At 40.5% G+C, this 23978-nt stretch overlaps 2 protein-coding genes across 3 annotated transcripts in view; one reads left to right on the plus strand and one right to left on the minus strand.

Moving 5' to 3' along the window:
- Positions 1-23978, minus strand: part of LOC148105779 (protein NLRC3-like) — a 342596-nt gene that overhangs the window by 42666 nt on the left and 275952 nt on the right. The window lies entirely within an intron of this gene.
- Positions 13177-14347, plus strand: LOC148105780 (uncharacterized). Its single transcript, XM_087830689.1, has 5 exons — positions 13177-13192; positions 13296-13377; positions 13481-13543; positions 13645-13707; positions 13819-14347. The coding sequence occupies exons 1-5, from the start codon at positions 13177-13179 to the stop codon at positions 14345-14347; spliced, it is 753 nt and encodes a 250-aa protein (XP_087686815.1).

Below are 23978 nucleotides of genomic sequence, written 5' to 3' on the forward strand. Positions count from 1 at the left end.
CCATTCTCCAGAAGTTCTTACTTTGTGTCCAAACTATTCTTTTCCCTCAGATTTCAACAATGGTATCTGCACATCTATGTCTACTTTTTTAACAGCTGCTTTAGCCAACCTATCTGCTCTTTCATTACCCACAATACCTAGGTTGAGGGGGTCAGACCAGCACAGTCTCTTTCAGCACACATGGATATTTCATCAGTCTCATAGACACTGAGAACAATTTGTGTATGAGACTAAAGAAACAGTCCACACATAATTGAACAAAAGGCCTCTAAAGTTCTGTGGTTGCCACATTTCCGCATGACTGTTTAATTACAGCAAAAACCATAATTATGATTATCTTGATTGATATTGTAATCTCAGTTTTCAACACAATTGTTCATTAACTTAAACAATGTTACAAGATAAAAATATATTCTTAGTGCTTATTTTCTGATTAGATTGTTTTATGTATTTTAATAAGAGAGGCCTTTATAAACCAAGCCCAGATGTGAGAAAAAACTAGGTCAGAGTGTGAACATAAAATAAGAGCTCGATTAGGCTGCAGAAACGGATGAAAATCCAGTAAAGTGAAGAGTGTGTGTGTGGGTGTGTGTGTGTGTGTGTGTGTGTGTCTGGCAGGAAGTGAAGCAGGAAGTCTGAATATAGCTTGTGAGCTTGTGAGAGACGTTTCAAAATGAAAACAGAGGAATTAGAGAATGAAAGTGCTAAGTAATAGTAATGAAAATGATATTAAATAAATGTCTTAGTGTGTTAATACAGGTGCCCATGGACTTGCTCAACCTCCTGGAACAATACAGCAGAAAAATGATAGATTAACAGAATTGGGATGAAAACAGGCTTTGGTTTAAAATTCCACAGCTTCACCTCTCATCCTGTCCTTATCCTGAGAAGAAGCTTAAAGGACAGTTAATCTCCTGATGAAGACAGAAGACAGACAGAACAACACCGTGGACTTGAAGAATTAACAGCAGGCAAAAAGACAACTGACCTAAAACACTGAAGGGTCCAGCAGCATGTATGTTGATGGAAACACGCGGTCTGAATTACAAGCTGGAAAGTGTACCATTGACATGACTGTGTGAAACCACTGGATGGGACTGTCTGAGTTCATATTTGCCATGCTGGGAGTTAAGCGCCAAGAAAAGACTGAAAAGAGGAAGAGAGAATGAAGAGAGAAGAAGAAACAGCTGATTTGGGCCTGTGTTTGATTTGGGAGGCCACACAGGAAGTTGAGAGAAGAGGGGACGAGGACCGGTGAGAGGTGAAGGCTGGACGTGTTAAAGTGACAGCATAGGAAAATTGGGTTGAACATTGAGGCTGAATTTGTGGGTTTAGAAACATCCAGAGCATCACAACAGAAAGGTAAAAAAAAAAAAGAAAGAGAGAGAGATAAAGAAATAAATAAACTAATAATACATAAATGAATAGAAAAATAGAAAACACACATGTAGAAATTGTCACATGTGAAATTGTTTTTGGAGAGAATCAGAAGTGAGACAGTTTGAATCCACAGTTCAGCGCAAACATGCAGGAATTAAATCTGATTATAAAAACACATCGAGGCAACGAAGACCAGCTTACACTCAATATTAATATGAATACACAACATACACGCAATGAAGACATGCTTACATTCATGAATGTGGATACATGACATAAATGCTAAATGGTGTAGATTTAACACACTTAAAGGCTGAAGCTGAGGAATAACTCAGGAAGTTGCAGGACAATAGAGTGACTTTTGTGAAAAGGAAAAAGAGACTGGGAGGACCAACCAGTGATTAGAAGCTTAAAGCAGGTTTAAAATAGTGAATTAGAAGTGGTTTCCAGCTGATTGAGCAAAAGAAGTGACGACTGTAGAAATAAAAATAAAATAATAATAATTGAATTATGCTGCAATGTTTTGAATATGCATTTCTGTTGTCAGGGCAACTTCTTGAGATGTGACTCAATATGCAAATTAGTTGAATGAGTGGGGACAGAAAAAAAAGAAAAAAGAAAAACTCAAGTTTCCTGTCTGAGACATGAGTGAAGTTTGCATTGAGAGAAATATATCTGTGACTGTGTGAGAAGAATTGTTTGGTAAAATATATGATAGCACCCGCAGGACAATTAAATAAAGTCTGTGACTAAGTGCAGTCGTGCAGATTTGGAGAAGAAGTTTATAATTTAGTGATGACACATTGTTATAAAGTGTTTAGAAAGGGCTTAATGGGAATATTACTGTTGGGCAAACTGTGCGGCTTTTAACAAGATTTTCTGTGTATTTAGCAGGTGAAACTCTGTCAGTTGACTTCAGACTGTCAGGAAGCTGAAGAACCTGAGGCCAACCACTGAAATATGATGTGGGCAAAATGAACAGAGGGAGTGATTTTAAGTCTGATTTCAGACTATGTAAGTATTAGTTAAGCCAAGACTCGGGCAAAAGCTTTATGACCCGGAAAGTTCTAATTCCCACAACATATTGTTAGATTAGTAAGCAAAACTTTTCTGTGATGAAGATTTTTGGGGTTGTTGTTTTAGTGATGGGTTAATTCTGACAGTTAGGTTTGGCTTGTTTTCTTATTTCAATAGAGGGAGTTTTACTAAACATGGACATGTCGAGGAGGGGCTCATTATTTTTGTAACAGTGCACTTAGAGAAAACTGTCAGGTGTCGCCCCCTTTGGTGATGATGTTTTGTGCTCTGATGAGCTAATAATCAGCTCTCTTTTTGTCCTTTTTTGTTCTAAGCAGGCCTGCAAGATTGAATTAACAGCGCTGTAAAACATTTTTGTGAGAGCAAATATAAGGTGAGCTTTTCCAGATTACAATGGGCTGAGGAAAAGGTCACCTGTGGGAACCTGCGAGTTCCTCTCTAAAAGGATTGTAGCAAGTCAATCCAGTCCAAGATCATAAAGAACTCTTTTTCTAAAAACAAAAGAAAAAACAAATAAATGAGCTCATATTGATGAGGGTGGAGAATCTGATCCTTTGCGCGTGAGGCTCCACTATCAGCAAGATCTAGTGTGAATGTGTGTGCATGATGTGTGTGACTGGACTGTGACTGGACTGACCATGTGGACTAAAGTGTTGACTGACTTGACACTGAGACAAAGACTGGACCAACGTTAGGATGAGTAGATGTTGACAAACAATTCACGACACCGGTAAGAAAAGGGTGGATGCTTTGCTTTGCTTTGCTTTTGGCAGGAGCAGGAGCACAAGAGAGAGAGGGAGACCGAAAGGTTCACATGAGAGTGTGGAGCTGCAGACTCGACCCTTGGGCAGCTAATTTTGGGTTGCTGATGTTTGCTTTAAGAAAATGTTGTTTTATTGACTGGGTTTAGATGATGGTATCACATTATATTGTTGGGAAAATGCCAAATGCTAAAGGGGAGAAAATGTTTGATATTACTGATGTTACCATTAACCAAAGCAGGCCACTGTAGAAGTCAATGACATTTTATAGAAGGAAAATAGAACCAAAGCAAAATGTAGGAGTTATATAGGGGATTGGTAGACTTGTCACATTCCAAATCCAGTTATGGAATAACAAACACTGGTCCAAGGGAAAGGGCATGTGATACGAGGTGGTGCTGGAGGAAAACGAGCAAAGTAAAGACAGCAAACCTATTTTGGTTCGATTTGATAAAGTCAAATTAAAAGAAGTACCATGACACTCAGAGGATCAACGTGAAACTAAAACATACGCAAATTTTGTATGAAGCACATGACTGATAACTGTTCTGTTTTAAGTTTAGTTTCTTATAGCACAGAGTGGATCACAGTGAGGGAAGGACAGGGGGGGAAACTGAGTTTTAAATGTGAAGTTGATGCTAATATACAGGTTTTGTTTCTAGGTCGTTCTGAGGATGCAGGCTCTGGGTTGAGCCAGGAGTTGAAAAGATCGAACATGATAATTAAACTGATTTTATTATTTAAACACAGGTTTGCAGGCCCGGAGCAAATATACTCGAGAGGAGAATCGCTGAGGTTTTCTGAGAAATGATATGATTAAACTTTTTCTTTTAATTTTCTAGTTGTGGTTTTGTTTGACACATGAAGATGTGTCAAAAGGGGGAGTTTTAGGTCTAATTTGAAACAATGGATTATATGATCAGTGTGTGACTTTTTGTGTGTTTGATCATTTAGCTACGGTAAAACTTAGGCATAAGTAATTGCTTTTATGCTTAAGCTTAACTGATTGAAAATGTTTGTTTTCTTTGTGATTTCTTTTACTAGAATAAGCGCTTATAATCATTTTTCATACACACATTGCAATTGCACTGATAGGAGTTGCCACTCAGTCTTGTGAAGGTCATAAGCTTCGTTCAGCGTGACTGTCTGGATTGAAATATGGTAGGAAAAGGACTCAGAGTGCTTAGGGGTGAATGCAAACACGCTTACACACAGAAATAATAATTAGGCTAATCCTTTTGATTAGAGAGTCCCGAATGTGATATTTTGAACCAACTTTGAATAATCAAGAGAAGAATTGATGAACATATTAGATTATTGAGGCGTAGCAGAGAGAGGTGTTTTCCTTTTCTGTCCTTTACAGGAGAAGATTCCAGAACCACAGCAAAACCACGAAGGGGTTGGTGAGAATCCAGGACCCAAGAGGAGGGGCACCCAAAAGAAGCACAGAGCACAGAGAAACCTCTCAGAAAATGTGTTGTTTAGATTGAAAAGAAGATTAAAAGCTTGTTAGACAGAGGTTATAATGTGAGCACAAAGTAATGAAGGGTAATGGGAGGATTAGCTTTAGTAATAGTTTGTATGATTTTTATGTCAATTGCCCAAACACAGTGTTCAGACCGGATATGCTCCACCCGTTAAAGGGGGCGAAGGGACAAATGAAGTGAACTGTAAGTGTGTGCTTAGAAACCAGGAGTAAATGTTTAAAAGAGGAAACGGGTTAACTGTGTAGAGATCGTTTCCATAGACTGACAAAAGTAATGTTGGACCTTTTTACCAGGACAAAGTTAATTATATCTGTTTTTAGTTCACAGTAGTTATTGAGGGAGTCAGTTAATTAGGTTAACTCATAAAATGAGTTCAAAAGGGGGAGACTGTTACGAAATAAATATATATTCTTAGTGCTTATTTTCTGATTATATTGTTTTTTGTACTTTGTAATAAAGTCTGTGAGAGAGGTCAGAGGGTGACAGGTCGCCTAGCAACAGAGGCTTTAGTAAGGGGAGGTTAAAAAACAGGAAGTTTAGTGCAGAGCTGCAGAGGCACATTAATAAAATACAGGAAACCAGACAGAAAAAGCAGAACTAAGTAACACACACACACATTAGTCAGAGCAGAAGGAGTTGTTTTGATGGAAACTGTGTGTGTCTGTGTGCAACGTATAGCAGAACTATGTATACCCATTCTGGCTTCTAATGCTTTCAGACCTGAGCGTGTGTTAGTGGGTACAGGTCTCCGTTTCCAGAAATGTACAATAAGGATCATTTTTTGAACTTGACCACTCTGAGTCGGAAGTCTTTCTCTGTCGCCAAAAGAATTCAAAAGAAGGGAATTTAATAGTCACATAGCATCGATTTGTCACATGGCATCGGTATGTTAGGTTTTGGGATGAGAACGTGTTGGATGGTTACCTGTCTTGGTCTGGTGGAGGTCTCTTCCCATAAGAAGACTGATGACTTTTTCATTAACACTGAAGTGTTTCTTTCTTCTCTCTCCCCTCAGATGACTTCACACTATAACCAAGGACACCTCATAGGGGATCATCTGATTGTGGCTTCTCTAATAATCTTTCTAATAGTAATATTGTTCACTGTTATGTTACAGAGTGAAGTGAGATTAGTGCTGTAAAACTTCCATAACACTGAACAGATGCCACCACAGATATGTTGAAATCTCAGTCAAAACAAGTAAAAACAAATGAAATCCATGAATCAGAAATGCTGATTGTTGAACAGATAATTCAGTCTGTACATGAGGAGGATCCACTTTAGACTAAACTACATACAGAAACACAGGAACCAGGGCACAGTGTAAATCCAGGACCTCTGTGTGCAACAGCTGACCTGTATGAACACAAAACATTGATTGAAGTCCACGTTGATGCTTTCTGTCTGTTTAACTTTTACATTTGAAGTAACACATTTTACTTCAAACACAGAGATCAGGTAGAAAACTGTGGATTAGAAAACAAATTCATCAAGAAGGTCCTGAAGCAAGAAGTTCATCAATGCATAGAGTAAGAAAAAGGACATGAATCATCCCACGGGTATGTGCAGTCGTTATATTATCATCACCTAAAGCATGTCTGCATACTGTGTGTGTGTGTGTGTGTTGCTTTTTTAAATCTTCTACTTAGAGTTCAAATGTGGATAGTGATAAAAACACTGCACTGCTTCATTTAATATTTAATTGAACACATCTGTGGTTGAATTTGAATCTTAAATGTTTTTGATTTCCAAGATGTGGTTCTGATATGAAGGAACAGAAAGTCAATTGTTGCCATGGATACAGTGAGACAGACGCCTCAGACCCTTATTTTTTATTTCTTTGACTTTTTATTTTATTGATTCATTTCTTTATTTTTACATTTTAAAAAGTGTATTTGTCTGAATGAACTAATCCCCATTTTCCATGCTTTGTATCACTGGTCATACTGGGAACAGCCATAGGAAATGTTTGTAAAGAAGAAATCTTAAACATGAGCAGATTCTCAGGCGATTTCTGTTTCCTAACCATTGTTTCAGTGCACACGTCCCATCACTACATGTGTGTTAAAGATTTCTTTGGGATCAAAATAATCCACTGACAGTTATCAGTACAAACAGAATGCAAAAATCAAAAGTTCAGACTTCAGAGTTACTAAAACAGAGATCTGAGGAAAACTGGTTATGCACACGACTTTTCATGTCTGAACAGTAGAGGTGGTTTCATTTTCAAATGTAGGTATTGCAGTGAGGATTGCAGGGAGACATTTGCTGAATAGTTGGCAGCTCTGCTCCTGTAGACTGCCTCTGAATGTGTGTGTGGTAATAAAGTCACTTTAATTAAATGTCACCTGTTAGGGAAAACTTTGTGTTAACTGAAGAAAGTTCACTTCTCTTTCATTGCAGCTCCACTCTTATTTTTGATGCACTCATTTGTTTAATAAATGATTTCAATGATTTTGCCACACCTCTGCATTGTCAGGTCGGAGCATGTGTGCTTTTGATGAAATGCTGATATGATGACGCTTGATTGGGGAAAGATTTCCACAGGTGGTGTTGTTGGTCTCCTTCTTCCAGTTTTCTTGTTGCTGCCTCTCTCCTCGCCTCAGCTGCTGCAGCTGTATCATGTATGTTGTTATGTTACATACAAAGAGGAACAGGAATTTGTGACATTAAAGAGTAAAGATTCTTCTAATTGTTTTCCATCTCATCTCCTACTGCTTTAGTCTGCGTGGACAATATATGAGTAAATCATTACCAAGCCAGATTATATTTGGAATATTTAAAACAGAGTACATTACAGTGAAATCTGCTTTCAATGTGACATTTACTTTGATCCTTTAAGACACAGTTTATACATCAGACAAACTGTTTGTAGAGCGATTAAATGTTTAATATTGTTGTTAAAGTTGTACAGATGAGCGTTAATCACCAACAGCTTCATTAATGTGGATGAACTGGACGGTTCCAGGGAAACTATCAGGATCACATGCCTCCAGTGGTCACTGTGAGTAACTACAACTCTGCACAGACAATAATTAAGATGAAGATATTTTTTTATTGTAGAAAGATGAACCAAATTTAGTTTGACTCTCTGACAAACGATGGCAAGATAAAAGTAGTTTGTTAAAAAAAGACACAAAAATGGTAACAATGAAAACAAATACAAACAACAGCATATCCTGATATGAGGCTCACAGATCAGGATCAATACAATACGTAGCAACCGACATTGATGTTGCCATGGTGACCACTGCCATATATAGTATTTCTGTTACCTCACTTGTCTTAAACATCAACGCTGGCTGTTTTTCATTTTACTAATGAGTCCACTCTCTTCCCTCACTTTCGTCTCTTCCTCGTGTTTGAGCTCCTCTCAGAGAGGATTTAAGAAAGAGCTTTGATGATGGCTGTAGCTCAGGAGATAGAGCAAGGCATCTAATGATCAGCAGGTTGGTGGTTCAATCCCTGACTGCTCCAGCTGGCACACAAAGTATCCTTGAACAAGACACTAACCCTCTCCGATGCATCCATCAGAATATGGATGTGTTAAACAAGAATCAGTCCATTCACCATGGAAATATCAAAGTAGAAAGTGATGTCAGTTATGATTGGCTGCACAGCTGGATCACATGACCAGGTGAGTGGTACAAATAACAGGAAGCTTCTCTTGTGGCTTTAATAATCATTTGAATTGATAACTTATGATTTACAGACTGTTCTTTATCTTTTCATTGTCGTCTGAAACACAGAAAAATATCAATGTTGGAAAATATGACATTTATATCTAGTTTCTAAAGGATGGTTTTATTCTCCAATTCTCACCTTGGCTCGTGTGATTAGGCAGAGGATCAATAGGGAGTCCATGACCCTCTTAGGGGGACACTCACATGGGACCTAAACCTGGGATTCTCCACCAGTCGCTCTCAGACATGAAGAAACTTCTTGAATAAAACATCTTCAAGAAATTTAAAGCAGTTCAGACACTTTTCTTTCCCAGCTCCTCAGACTGTCCACCCTGTTAGCTTGGTTAAGCAGCCATAAAGAGTAGAAGGCCAAGTATGAGTTTCAAACAGTAAACACATTTATTTTTAAACCCTGCAAATAAACAACATTAACATCAAAAGTTTTACATTTCCTAAATGTATCCCACAACACCCACTTCCCTACATTTGATCCGCTGTGTTAAATATGATTAAGAACAGAATGCAATCATTTGCAAATCCTATAAACCAGTATTTTAAATAAAGTGAGAAAATGTAACATTTAAAGAAAAATATTAGCCCATTTTGAATTTGATGGCAGCATCCTCTCTCCAAAAACTAAAGGCTTTACGATGTTTAGTGCTGGACCATGTTGGTTAATGTGTAAACTTCTGAAACGTTCAACAGTTTCCATTTTGATTAACCTCACCAACATAGAACATAGAACACCTTTGAAGTGGACCTTGCACCCTGTCGATAACTTCAAACACGTCGAGGTCTTCAGAGGCTGAACTTTTACCCAGCATCACAAGGAGCGCCATAAACACTTGTTACGGTTATTAGAAGGAACCCAGCCTTTAGACATCCCCACAATGACATCGTGACCAATGGTCGGTTGCATGATTTTTAACATGGCTACAATGTGTCGTCTGCTGAGTCATCGTTTAATACAACAACGTACTGAAAGAGAGCATTCAGCATCTGACTGAGCTGGACTAACCTTCCCTTTCAAAAGTGAAAACTGCAACATAAAACTGGAATACAACCAACTTCTAATGAAATGTAACATTTTATAACATGAACACAGATTCCAGGTGAGCTGTGTCTTCCAGGACTGGATTTACCAGAACAGGTATGAGGATGGTGCCTGACGGGCATGTACGAGCTGGAGTGGATCCCAGCTAACACAGGGTGAGGAGACAGACGACCGTTCACGCTCACACTTATTCACCAGTTAACCTAACCCCACTACCTGAATGTCTGTGAACTGTGGGAGGAAGCCAGATTCCCCTGAGAGGACCCACACAAACACGGGGAGAACATCCAACCTCCACAGAGACTCTCTCTGCACTAAAAGCACAAAATAAAAATCACACCGTCATGTAATGTAAGAAACTGGTCTTAAAAAACAGTTAATCTAATATGTCCACATGGAGCCCGTGTTAAGGTCCGTACTGGGCTTCAGAACATCAAGTGAACAACGTCAAATGGGACCTGGGTGCGTTGTCTCCTGATAGAAAGTGCTGAGGATCAGAAGGACTCAGGGACAACACGATATCTGTCCAGCAGAGGGCGGCATTATTCCAAACGGCTCCATCCTAGAAACATGATGTGGAACAGCTGACCTGTAGATCTGCTCAAGAACAATCGTCACAGTCTGATCACAGTCAGTCCCACATCTGCCATGTTCTCAGCTTCCTTTAGTACAGGTAGCTTTAATGATCATTTCAAGTGTGGTTGTTTCATGGAAACAGAGAGCAGACTGCAACATCCGTGACAGCCACCTCCAACACTCTGATGGACGTGTGGACAGCAATGCTGCCTTGAACAGTACCGATGTTTCAGGGCTGGATGACGTTGTTGGTGGGACATCTACATCCTGACATATCAAGGTTACTTTACTTTTAGGTAAATTTGCTTTACAGAAAAATAATAGCATTTGTCATCCCTTCACAAACACACACATCGATTTAAACCTGACAGACACATATTTGGAAATTAGACGAGATGAATCAAATCAGAAAAACAGTTATTAGTTATTAAGTTTAGTGACGGCAGCAGGCACAAAGCTGCTTTTATAAGCCTTTGTCCTGCATCATTCTCATGATAAAACAAACTCAATGGCCCCAAGATATTTATATGACTGCACTTGCTCAGGTTTGTCCGGATTTCAAACTGTTCTAAAAGGCTTTTGATTCAAATCTGGGGCTGTGTTATTGAAAGCAGAAGAGAAATCGATGAACTGAAGTCCTTTACTCTCTACATGTTTGACAATCAGGTGAAGTAGAATCAAAAGCACGTCCTCCACTCCTCTATTGGGCTTATGTGCAATCTGCATTGAATCAAGCTGAAGTTCAGTGTCTTCCATAATCACATTTCTGATGATTTTTTCAAAGACTGAGGTGAGGGCAGCAGGCCTGAAGTCGGTTAGAACTTTTGGACGACTAGATTTAGGACCAGGAACCACAACAGCTTCTTTCCAAAGAGAGGGCATGAACGATTTATTCAGAATAACCTAAAATATAGGACTGAGTTCTTGAGCACAAGTGTAGGAGCCATATGAGTTGTTCCTTTTTGTTTTGGATTAAGAGGGTTGGTTTAAATGCACACCTTGTATTGGTGCACGGGTGTGGGACGTGACTCGTGGGCGTGTTAGGTGATAAATGTGGTTGCACTCACCTGTTCACCGCACCTGATGAGCAGAAAGGTCGGGTGAGCATGAGAGGAAACCTGTTGACCCCAGCTTGAGTCATTTTGATGCATTTTTGACTGTAACTTGATGCTTGTTTTATGCATTAATTGATGCCATAGGCCAATGTTGTAGTTTGGTGTAGTAATTGGTGTAATTCTTTGTGAGTTGCAGTCATTGTGTTTGTGCAGTCTGTGCATTTGTTTAATAGTTTGATGTGCTGATTTGTATAGTGGACAGTAACATGTGGAATTAAAGGAGCAAATAGTGCAGAAGTGCATCTCATGTGTTTATTGTTGTCGTCATCAGCGTCCTCATGTTTAGCCTGCTGCGGCCGTTTGCTGGAGGAGCCACAACAACTTGTCAACAGAAGAGTTTGTAGGTTTTATTGGATTATTTATATATAGTTTTATTGGTGAGAGTTTTATGGTTCGCTGTTGCCTTTTAGAGTAAGCCTGTGGCTTCACACAGCTGGTTTCAATCAGGAGTCTTATTCTCCTGTTAGGTTTCAGCAGTTTCACCTGCATTAGGCGTTGTACTGATTTGCTTTCTAGTTATTGTGCATCAGGCGGCTGAAGCCATTGGCTTGGGAGAACCGCCACAGTTTGTGTTTAAGACAGTTTGTCTTCCTCACAGCTGACGGTATGGAGGTACATAAATACCCATCGCCAGTATGTACGGAAGACTAGGCTGAGTTAGTTAGGTTTAACAGGCAGATTAGTGGGGGATGTTACTCCTGTTAATTGTGTGTGTCCAAGGTTTATTGAAAAGAACGTCATTAATTTGATGTGATGGAATGAAGCTCTGTGGCATAGGTGCAGTTCAGTGTTTGGATTTTGTCATGTTTGAGTTATGAGTTATGTGAGTTATGTGAGTACACTTCAAATCCTGTCTCCCCCCCACCCTGGACCCCCACCAATTTGCATACCGCCAGAACAGGAGCACAGAGGATGCAGTCTCCATCGCACTGCACTCTGTCCTCTCACACCTGGACAACAACAACACAAACGCCAGAATGCTGTTTATAGACTTCAGTTCAGCATTCAATACAATCCACCCCTCACAACTCATCAGAAAACTGACAGACCTGTGCATCAGTCCCCTCATCTGCAAATGGTTACTGGACTTCCTGACCAACCGCCCCCAACATGTCCGGCTGGATAACCACTGCTCATCTACAATCACAATGAACACCGGTGTACCACAAGGCTGTGTGATGAGCCCTTTCCTCTACTCCCTCTTCACCCACGACTGCAGACCTGCTGATGGTTCCAACACCATCAGTAGTAATACAATGGCACTTTTTTTGCCCCCCCCCCCACCCCCCCCCCCACCCCACACCTCCCACCCCTTCCCACCTAGACAAATGGTAGGGGGTGTAGTAAGGTTGATGGCAGGAAACAGGACCTCCAGAGCATGTGTCTTTTGTCTCTTCGAGAACTCTGGGAAGTAGCAAGGGAGTGTGAACCTTAAGGTGTGAAACAGTTGTGTACTGAGGCTAGACTAATTTTATAAATCTGACATTATCTCAGCTTGGTGCGATGCATGCAATTTATTTTAAAAACGGCATGTTCACAAGCGTTTTATTTAATCAATCCCCCTAGTTTTAATTTAACTAGTTTTTTCACACATATACTGGGTTTCTTTCCAGGGTTGATGCGATCATTTTATTTAAAAATCGGGATTTCGCAATGTTGAACTAAGAATGAGGCAAAGCCACTTAGGCAAATGGTAGAAAGGATGTTGATGGTGGGAAACAGGACCTCCAGAGCATGTGTCTTTTGTCTCTTCGAGAACTCTGGGAAGTAGCAAGGGAGTGTGAACCTTAAGGTGTGAAACAGTTGTGTACTGAGGCTAGACTAATTTTATAAAGGTAGGGGGGTGTAGTAAGGTTGATGGCAGGAAACAGGACCTCCAGAGCATGTGTCTTTTGTCTCTTCGAGAACTCTGGGAAGTAGCAAGGGAGTGTGAACCTTAAGGTGTGAAACAGTTGTGTACTGGCATTGTTCCTGGAGAAGGTATTTAACTGAGACCTATGCTAGGCTCAGGGTGAACTCTGCATTCGTCGCGACAACACCACTTTCTTTGAGATCATCAAAACTATCATCGTTCTTTATAACATGGACATCTTAAACGGTAAGTAAAACAAAACCTATTATTGTATTTTTAAAAGTGTTATGTTAACATATTATAGGATATTCAAACTATCTTTTTCCTAAAACAAAAGCTTAATTTTCAGGAGTTCGGGAGAACGGCACAGCACCCTTTTCTTTAGAAACGGGGGCTTTCACAGATGGAACAACTACTCTAACAGGCACAAGGTGTGTACAGAATTACGCGATTTTTAAGCGTATGTATGTATGTTTTAAGCTTGCGATTCTTTTAAATTATATAATGACAGAGTTTTTCTTTGATTTGTTCCAGGGTTAACAAACTGAGCAGGAAAACATTCAGACACCGTGACCACAGAGCCCATCCTTACAAAAGGTATGTATACAACGGGGTGTATAATTGTGTATTTTTAAAAAAACAGCAAATGGGTTTAAACAATTCCAAATGTTCTAAAACCGACCGTTTTACACATACAGAGCCACGCCAGAGAACCTTATGTGCGGAGAACCAGGGCCGTCAGGAATAGCACACACTACAAGGTAAGCATAGGTATATATAAATTAGATAAAAAGAGATAGAGAGGGAGACACGCTTATTCTGTTTGAAATGGGTACATGTATAAATGTTTTAACACATATCTATCTTCACAGACTGCAGCACAGTACCCCTCCTCATAATGATCAGGACACCGTACTCCAGACGTTTTTGGAATGTTTAAACAGTATCGACCTCCCAGAACAACAAAAACCTGGAGCTTTGTGCAACAGTGGAGAGTCAGAAGCGATCTTCATCAGCGGTCCTGCAACACCCCCGAGTGAGTGCTTGCCTCGTGATTTCTCTGATGTTTTTGAATACAGTATATCAGATTTCGATCTTGTTCATATACTCACCCCACCAGAATGTGTCAGAAATAGCATTGATTCACACGTAGATTTTGAAGACGACGGTATAACAGACTCTCAAATATCAGCGGCGTATGATGCTTACATGAAGGTTTCAGACGCTCAACCTGTTGAACAGAGTCATATAGCTTCATTAGTTGATAAATTATGTTTGATTGAAGCTAGACTCAATCAATATCACCAAGAAGCACAGATACAAAACCAACAGTTTATCAAATTCATAAAAAAAGTGTGTAGTACATTAGACATCATCTGCAGCAAAATTTCAAGTCCCTGACTTTTAAACTCCAGACCATGGACCCTCCAAATAAATTATTTAAGCATAATAATGGAACCTCCACTCCTGTTAGATGTTTTGACTTAGAGACTTTTATGCAGTGGGTTGAAGAAACAGATAACAAATTAGACGATATTATAGCTAGACTTAATAGTGTGCCTGCATCAGCCTCATCTGATGCACATCCTCGTCAGACTGTTCCTACGCCTGCTATTGATGATGGGGCTATTGTTGTTGTTAATAATAGTGATAGTACATCAGGTGTTGCTCGGACCACTGTTGTTACTGATGCTAACCGTATTGCTGCTGCTGCTGCTGGTGTTATTGAGTCTGTTACCACTTCTACTAGTACTACAGACACACATGCGTGTCCGGGCACCGCTGCAACACCACACACCCCCTCAGTCATTGTAAATTTCTCACAAAGTGATACTATCGTGATTGAGCCCGTTGTGCAATCTGGATCTGGCAGGCGCTCCCAGCCACACATTAGAGAGATACCTAATTTTAATGCTCGCGAATTGCGTGAGCGCCTTGATTTTAGGGGTATAAGTCTTGATCATCCAGAACAAGTACCTGAGCGAGTGCGCGAGTGCTTAGCCAATGTGGTAGACCGAGCTGTGGCTGGATCTCAACAGGGCAGTGTTCTAAACGTGGTCCTGCGTGGCCCCTCGCTGGCTTCAGATGTTCAGGCTGTTTTAAACGCTGATGATCGGTATGATCCAGAGCTGTTTCTCGATCGAATTGCACAAGTTATGCAGAGTAATGATGAATCTATCGGTGATGATGAATTAGAGTTTATTGTCACGGTAGCTCAGAACAGTAGTGGTGGGGCTCGCTTAAGACTGGCACAAATCCCTTATGATGAGATTCTCTCAAAGAAAGGCAGACATTTATACACACCAAACAACACACACAACAATTTGTGCTTCTCCCTATGTATAGCACATTCATTAAACTCATCGGCCTCTGAGCTAGAAAAACTCGCTACAGCTAAACGGATGCATGCTGAAGTAGGTCTATGCGACACACAGCAAGTATCATTCACCGACGTCAGTAAATTTGAAAAGCGCTTCAACATTAAGATTGTAATCTATTACCACACAGAAGGGCGTAAACGTCTGGAATGTTTTTTCACACATGAAGAGCCAAACACAAACACGTTGATGATGTATCTCCATAATCAACATTACCACATGATTTTAAACCCAACCGCTTTTCTTGGTGCATCCTATGTGTGTAATTTCTGTTACAGTACATATAATACAGCATTACACCATAGCTGTAAACATAGATGTAACACATGTTATACACTCTGTCAACACCACAGGGGTCCCACAGTGAAATGCAGCGACTGTAACCGCATCTGCAAATCACAACACTGTTACCAGCAACACAAATTACCTGAATTAAAACATAACATGATCCCCTGTGATAATATGAAACATTGCATGCACTGTGGCACCACATATAGAGAATCCAAGAAATCGCCACACAGATGTGCCCAGCCTAGATGCGAGCACTGCCGCGAGCCTAAATTACAATAGACTGATAATAGACTCCGACCATCAGTGTTTCATACAGCCTGTTGAAAAACAGAAGCCTAGCGATAAATACATTTTATATGATTTCGAGACTAGGTACCACAACGGTAAACACGAGGCTAACTTTGTGTGTGCGTCTGATCTGAAGGGCAATAAGTTCACATTTAACACATTAAAGTGTGTGGAGGCGTTTGTGCAACATTACAGACGCCCAAGGTTTCGTGGGTACACTTTCATAGCACATAATGCATCTGGCTTTGACAACTACATACTCCTCGAGTACTTTGTCAGACAGTGCATAACACCTAGTGTCATAATGAGCGGCAGCCGTGTGATTTTGATGTATGACAGGGACTATGACCAGCGATGGATTGATTCGTTCAGCTTTTTGCCCATGGGCCTTGCCAAAATACCCTCTGCTTTAGGTTTTCAAGACCTGCAGAAGGGCCATTTCCCACACAGGTTTAATACGAGGGATAATGAGCATTATGTGGGCCCGTACCCAGACCCCTCCTTCTACGGCTATGAGCACATGTCTGAAAGCGATAAGGTGCGATTCATGGAATGGTACCAGGTTGCCTCACAGAATCCCTTTGATTTTCAGGCTGAACTCAGGCGTTACTGTGTTAACGATGTTGATGTCCTGCGTAAAGCATGCAGCATTTATCGTGACACGTTACTGGGTTGTACACAAGTTGATCCATTCATGTATACCACCTTGGCTGCATTTAGTATGGGTGTGTATAAAACGCTGTTTCTGCCTAGAGACACGCTCGCTCTCACGTATGACGGGGCATACGTTGAGCAGAATAAGACGTTTTCTAACGTCTCTATCGAATGGCTTCAATACGTGTCCCACACCACCAACAAAGTGGTAAAACATGCTCTCAGAGGAGGCGAACAGAGGGTTGGACCGTATTTTGTGGACGGTTTTGACCCCACAAGTAATACAGCTTATGAATTTGCAGGATGTTTTCACCACGGCTGTGTTAAATGTTACCCCGAGAGTGAAGTTAATCCTGTCAGCAAAGCATCCTATGGACTGCTGCATCGCATGTTTTGTGACAAAGTTGATGCACTGAGATCACAACACAGTGTGAGCGTAATAGTGATGTGGGAATGTGAATGGGCTGCCTTGAAGCAGACAGACCCTGCAGTTGCGGCTTTCATGCACACATACAGAAAGCCAGAACGCATGAATCCCCGAGACGCCCTTTTTGGAGGTCGCACAAATGCTATAAAGCTGTACCACAAGGCTGGTTGTGATGAAAAAATATTTTACTACGACTTCACCAGTCTCTATCCCACAGTACAGTCTAAAAAAGACTATCCTGTAGGACACCCTCAAGTCATTTACACCAACTTTGACAAGCTAGAAAATTATTTCGGCTTTGTTAAATGCACAGTGCTCCCCCCTAAGGGTCTTTTTCACCCCGTCCTTCCCTACAGGTGCCACGGAAAACTGATGTTTCCACTCTGCAGCATGTGTGCTGAAGACCAAAACCAGCATACTGCATGTGGGCACAGGGACAGTGAGCGGGTCTTGAAAGGCACTTGGGTCTCATTTGAGCTTGAAAAAGCTGTTGAGAAGGGATACAAGGTTCTTGCTATTGATGAGGTGTGGCATTTCCCCAATAAGACCGACACATTGTTTAAAGATTATGTGAAAGCCTTCCTAAAACTCAAACAGGAGGCCTCGGGGTATCCTGAACACGTCAAGACACCTGACGAACAGAAGAAGTACATAGACGAGTATTATGAGAAGGAGGGAATAATGCTAGACCCATCCAAGATTTGTGTAAATAAAGCTGTTCGTAACTGTAACAAGCTGTTGCTAAACTCGTTATGGGGTCGTTTCAGCATGAGGTCAAATATGGCATCATCTGAGCTCATTACAGACCCTTCCAGATTTAGCCAGCTAATGTTTAGCGACCAGTACGACGTGCGTCAGTTTTGTTTCATCTCTGACGACGTCGCAATGGTGCAGTGGCGGCATGCTGATGGTAGAGCTTCCCGTGTGAAGGACGTTAATGTCTTTGTCGGGGCCATGACCACTGCACACGCCAGACTCATGCTGTATGATTTGCTAGACAACTTGCAGCAGCGCGTGCTGTATTGTGACACGGACAGTGTCATTTTCACGGCACGCCCTGGCGAGTGGATGCCTCCTCTAGGTCCGTTTCTGGGGGATCTCACAAGCGAATTAGCCTGTGGAGAGGGTGGTGTGGAGGATTACATAGCGGAATTTGTTTCTGGTGGGCCAAAATGCTACGCGTATCACACATCGCTGGGCAAGACCCAGGTCAAATGTAAAGGCGTGACACTGAATGCATTAAACTCGAAAGTTGTCACCCACGACTCCTTGAAAGGTTTAGTCCACAAGTTTGTAACCAATCAGACATCAGACGCGCACCTAGTTGCCGTGTCTGATAGCATCAGACGCGATAAAAAGAAACTTCATTTGAAGAATAAAACCATTGTGAAAAAAGTTAAAGTTGTTTACAATAAGCGCCGTGTGCTCCCAGACTATACAACCGTACCTTATGGATTTTAAATTAGAACAGGGGTTTGACGCGCGGTTGCAGCACCCGTTCAGTATGGTGGTCAGCGGTCCCAGTAACTGCGGCAAGACTTTTTTTGTTAAAAGCATAATTGAAAATTCTTCCAGGATTATATCATGCAGCATTGACAATATTGTATATATATACTCATGCTGGCAGCCATTATATGACCAGCTTCTTAAGATAAGAGACATAAACTTTGTTAACGGTATACCCGAATCTCTTGCTGATGACACCCTTCTTCCTGCAGAAAAGAACAATTTGTTAATTATAGACGATGTAATGAACGATGCAGCTAACAATTTAGAAGTACAAAATGTGTTCACAAAGTATGTGCATCATAGGAATTTGAGTTGTATATATCTGGTTCAGAATTTGTTTATTCAAGGAAAATCCAGTAGAACCATTTCCTTGAACACTAACTACCTAATATTGTTTAAAAATCCGAGAGATAAATATCAGGTTATGCTTTTAGGTAGGCAAATGTTTCCGGGTAATACTAAATATTTTATAGAAGCATTTAATGATGCCACATCCACAACATACGGGTATCTTTTAATAGACTATAAAGCTAAGACCCCGGACTATTTAAGACTCAGAACAAATTTACTATCAGAGCGTCCGGTTGTTTACATTCCAAAACAAAAATCAGCAAAGAGGTGAAAGGATGTCATCACGCATGCGGAGGAATCTGTCTCTGTTGGAGATGATATACAGGGCTCCTCCTACTCTACGCAGAGTTATTATTAGTAATTCAAACTTAGATTTTATCAATGCGCTGTGTGAGATAGCCTTTAATGTATTGCATGGTAACATTCCACTGACCAATCAGCAGTACAGACAGCTGAAAAAGAAAAAATCAATAATCAGACTGATTGCAGACAAAAAAATAAAAACTTTGAAAAAGAGAAAGACAATCAACCAATCTGGAGGGTTTTTACTACCGCTATTAGGGGCTGCAATCCCTTTCATAACCAGTCTGATAGCAAACAGGTGAAAATGGAACATGTGCAAAAGATGTTTTTGGTACCCCAACACCAGTTGGACTTAATAAAGCAACAGCAGCAGCAGCAGCAGCAGCAGCAGCAAACAGGCAGCATCAGACAACAGTCTCAGAACGAGTTGGACAAGGAGATGTTACAAGTGTTACAAGATTCTGACATAGATGTGTATGAGAAGGCTAAAAAATACAGCGATATTCTCCAAAGATACCTTACCCTTGTGAGACAAGGTGCCCGTGAAAAGAATGTATTGTCTTTATCATTACCTGAACAATTTAACAGGGATGTGCAACCCCAGTCGGCGGACACATCGCCTGTTCATGGTGATGCAGGGGTGAGGGATCTTGTTGCGGAGAATGTTTTAACACACATACCTAAAAGGAGTAGGAGGAATGCAGAACTTATTCTATCAGCGGTGAGCCGTTCGCCACACTTGATCTCTTACAACGACAAAGGCGAAATTGTTGTTGATAAACACACCATCCCTGGTTCACACATTTATGATCTAATTAAAGGCGTCACAACCACACACACACCCTCTGAGGGTTTGAGACCTATCGGCTGGACAGAGTTTTTAAAAGCTGTCTCAGATTTAAACGTACCGTTATCAGCCATATCTAACACAGGCATACGTAAGACCGTCGCCATGTATAAAACCGATCACACACTGTCTGAAGACCCTGGTTTTTTAAAACACACACCAAAAAAGATCACCCCTGGTGGACCGCTGCGACATAGTACACTAAAAAAAATAAAGAATAAAAAACACAAATTAAAGGGGGGTCCTGTAGAGTGGTTGGATTTTTGAATTCAGGTTTTTTCTTATTGCACCTGAAATTGTTTTTCTGCTAAAAATATTTGCTGTTTGATGTTTTTCTACTGTAATGTTTTTTTTTCACTTATTGCTGCTAAATTGTTTTGTTTTGTTTTATTTTATTACTGTTAAATATATTATGTCTTTATTACTGTTAAATATATGTTTTTCTTTTTTATTACTGTTTAATGTTTGATTTCTTTTATTTATGTTTAAACAATGTATGTTGTGAATCTATATATATATATATATATATATATATATATATATATATATATATATATATATATATATATATATATATATACGAGATTTGATAATAAATACCATTGACTCGATTATCATGCTCTCATGTTGTTTTTATTATTCTCATTAGTACATGTCAGTATCCGCATTGCACACACACGTAATCACTGCATACAGCAACAGGTTGTATGTTGTTGACAAATCGACACACCATAGCATCATTACAAATTAAATCAGACCCATACATGTTAAGCAGACGCTCATAAGATACACCATTTTGCACATGATATAAAAAAAAATACACAATGTTGACCGCATGTGATGGAGAAGTCGTTCTGCACTTGTTTTCCTGAATATAAAACAGTGGAACAGTTTTTTAGAAGAAACATCTTTATTGCTGGGGGAAAACTGTCTAACGAGTGACCAAAACTATCAAAAAAATAACCGCGTCTGTCTCTCGAAATATAAACAGCAAGCCAATGTTCCCCGGGCATCGTAGAAGGGTGGGTGTTTACAATACCCATAGCAGGGAGTCTTTGAAGCCGTTCAGTGGTTAGCTGATCATAGGCTAACACGCCTAGGAAATGTGTGTTTTTATTGATAATGCTGCCGATCACGGCTGATAGTTCTATAGTGTTCATGACCGTTTTTGTCTCAATAGTAGTCCAAGAGCACCTGTCTCATGTTGGATATTTCAATGACTGAATCAAATACCGAATAACACAAGAGGTTCACTGTACGGGGTAGTGGATTTCTGAAACGGGTTTCCAATCTCACGTTCCCAGTTTTAATTAACGACACATTCCCTGAATGTCCTTCGTCAGCTTCCAGATTGAAACAGAATAAAGTGTAGCCGTTACCAAAGTCAGCACGTGTAATAGCTAAGGATCTGTCCTTTAAATGTCTTCCTGTGGTTTGTATCAGCTGGTAAAATTCTCTGGTATAGTGTTTTCTCTGGAAATTTGGCTGGAATGGTTTAGCAGGATAAGCCTGACTATCAGCATATAAAGACATAAATTCTATATCACAGTTTTCAAAATGAAATGGATTACGCTGGTAGGAGCCAGTGTATGCTTCATTGTCTATAAATGCAATGATCACAAATTTAGGTATCCTACCCATAAATAAATTGTCATTTGTTGATATTCTAGCCCCTGCGGGTATGGAGAAGGTCTTTAAAGACACTCTGTCTACCGTGTATTTTGCGTTTGCATGGTGCAATGCCTTGCTGTGTGCAAGTCTGACGGTCGGTGATACACTAACTTTCTTGACAAAGAGACTGGCTGAGACAATTTTAACTCTGTATGCATTGGCATCTGCTGTCATGAGAGCAAATTCGTCTTTAGAGCGCACAAATTTCAGTGACAGGTCGATTCCATTAAGTAACAGTTTTTCTTGAAAAAACAGGTCTGCATGTACTGGTGCAATCAATTCAACAATACTGCTATTTGCTGTGTAGCCGCCTCTGGTCACCAGGCCCTGGTTCTCTCCTTCTATAGATGTGTCATTCATGTGTGATGATGTATCCTTACAGAATAACCCGGTGCTGAACTGTGTGTCTAAAGTGTCCTTATTATAATTGATAAGACATTCTATCACACCTCTGTATGGATATGTGTTGGATGATTGACTAATGAGTCGGTCTCCCAAATTAACATCAACTTGACTAAATATGCTGCATCCAGGATAATTAATAAATCCTACATTAGCGTCCCTAGCCAGGTTTGAGCCATCAGCGTTTGTGATTCTCACACGTGTGTAGATATATGAGTCATTTAGATCCAGGTAATCTTCACCGGACGATGAGATGTAAAACTCGATCGGCCCTCCATCAGTGATTGCAGATACAGGTGGGATTTCGATAAATGTACTTTTCTCAATGCTAGTCTGTGTGTAGGGAACAGTAAACAGGTCCAGCTCTGTTTTTACACATTCTCCAGAATGACTGTGTAACAGTGCCATTTAGAATATGTCAAACGCTGCAGTTTTAGAACGACTGGTTCTGGGTCTTTTCACTCTGCGTGGCGGTGTCCGTTTGTTAGCTCTCCTGCTAGGTTTTGTGGTTTTACGCTTTTTAGACAACGGCTGCCCTGGGGGTGGGGTCTTAGATGGTCTGGGCGTATACACATACAATCCGCTACCGTCCTGCTTAGTGGTTGAGGGTCTGGTTATGTTGGTTATGACATCAGACACTATGCCCGATGCGGCTGTTTTTAGGTGTGGTTTGACTATGCTAACTCCTTTTTTAAACAGTGGTACAGCAAATCTAAACAAGCTGCGGAACAACCCACCCAGCCCTGACCCATATTGCGTACTGGTCCCAACATACCCTCCGAGCTCTCCACCAGCCTGTGATAAGTAGTATTTTACATATTTTGAGTCATCAGTGCTGTAGACGGCCATCCTTTTTTTTCAAAAATGGTGGGTTATCGGTCGGAAGTGTAACTTGACAAACACCTTGCCGTATAAAAAGGGTATGTGTTGATTTCGATCGTCTTTCAAATCAATTTCTATGTCGTCGATCAGTGTCTTTGACACAGGTGTGTAGTGTGGGCTGTCAAATTGTAGAATAGGCAGGCGGCGGTCATCGTCCGTGATATTTATAGCTCTTAATAGCCTCGCGTGGGCGTCACCCACAAGCTGGTAATCAACGATATCTGCATAAATAAAGATGTTATATTTTCCCCCGTATATGTCTGCGGGGTGCGGGGCATATGTGTTTTTATAATGAAGCACAAACGGCTCTCCTGTTTCGAATCCTAGGATTTCCGCCAGTCTCCCTCTAAATGTGAGAATAGTGCCCCTAGGTCCCATAACACAGGCATGGTTAGTAACTGTGTTGTATTGCATTTTAAGGTCTCCAGTGGTTTGGTACTGCTGACATTTAAAATTAAATTCTTTTATTATCTGTTCCACAGATGCATAATGACCCACAGACAGTTCGATCATGGTTACGGCGATGGTTCCATCTTTGACTGGGTCATGAATTTCCACTTGCAAATCTGATTGTGGAAAAGACATCCATATGCGTGGGTACTGTATCTCTATAACACCGACCTCATACGGCTGATCCAAAACAATAGGTTTTGCTAGCTTTGTTCTAAAATTAGATATCTTATTACCCGGGTAAACATGCGCCGAAGCATTCGAGAAGAGGCTTACATAGAAGCCTGCATTGTTGTTGTTCTTTTTATTCATGCTTTCTCAGTCTATGCTCAGTGTTGAATGAATGTGTGTAGAGCTGGGTCATCTGAGTTAATTACGCCTCAACGATGTCTTTTTCTGGAATCCACGAATTAAAGCTGTCGGGCCATCCTAGCCATTTCACTAGCACATGCTTTTTCCGACCCACTTTTTTTCTAGCCAATATGTTTTCAATTTTAAATGTTTTGTTTTCATCAACAACCACACGTTGTATCTCAGGCTCATAAAATGACCCTTTCAATACCTCTCCTGCTAGATCCG

This window comes from Neolamprologus brichardi, chromosome 3 (assembly GCF_056152115.1).
Source record: "Neolamprologus brichardi isolate AB-2024 chromosome 3, ASM5615211v1, whole genome shotgun sequence".
Lineage (NCBI taxonomy): Eukaryota > Metazoa > Chordata > Actinopteri > Cichliformes > Cichlidae > Neolamprologus > Neolamprologus brichardi.

Bases quoted from the DNA above. Each gene is read 5' to 3' on its own strand.
- LOC148105780 (XM_087830689.1), top strand. The intron at 13,544-13,644 runs GTATGTATACAA...TTACACATACAG, and splicing joins AGAGCCCATCCTTACAAAAG to AGCCACGCCAGAGAACCTTA. The intron at 13,708-13,818 runs GTAAGCATAGGT...CTATCTTCACAG, and splicing joins GGAATAGCACACACTACAAG to ACTGCAGCACAGTACCCCTC.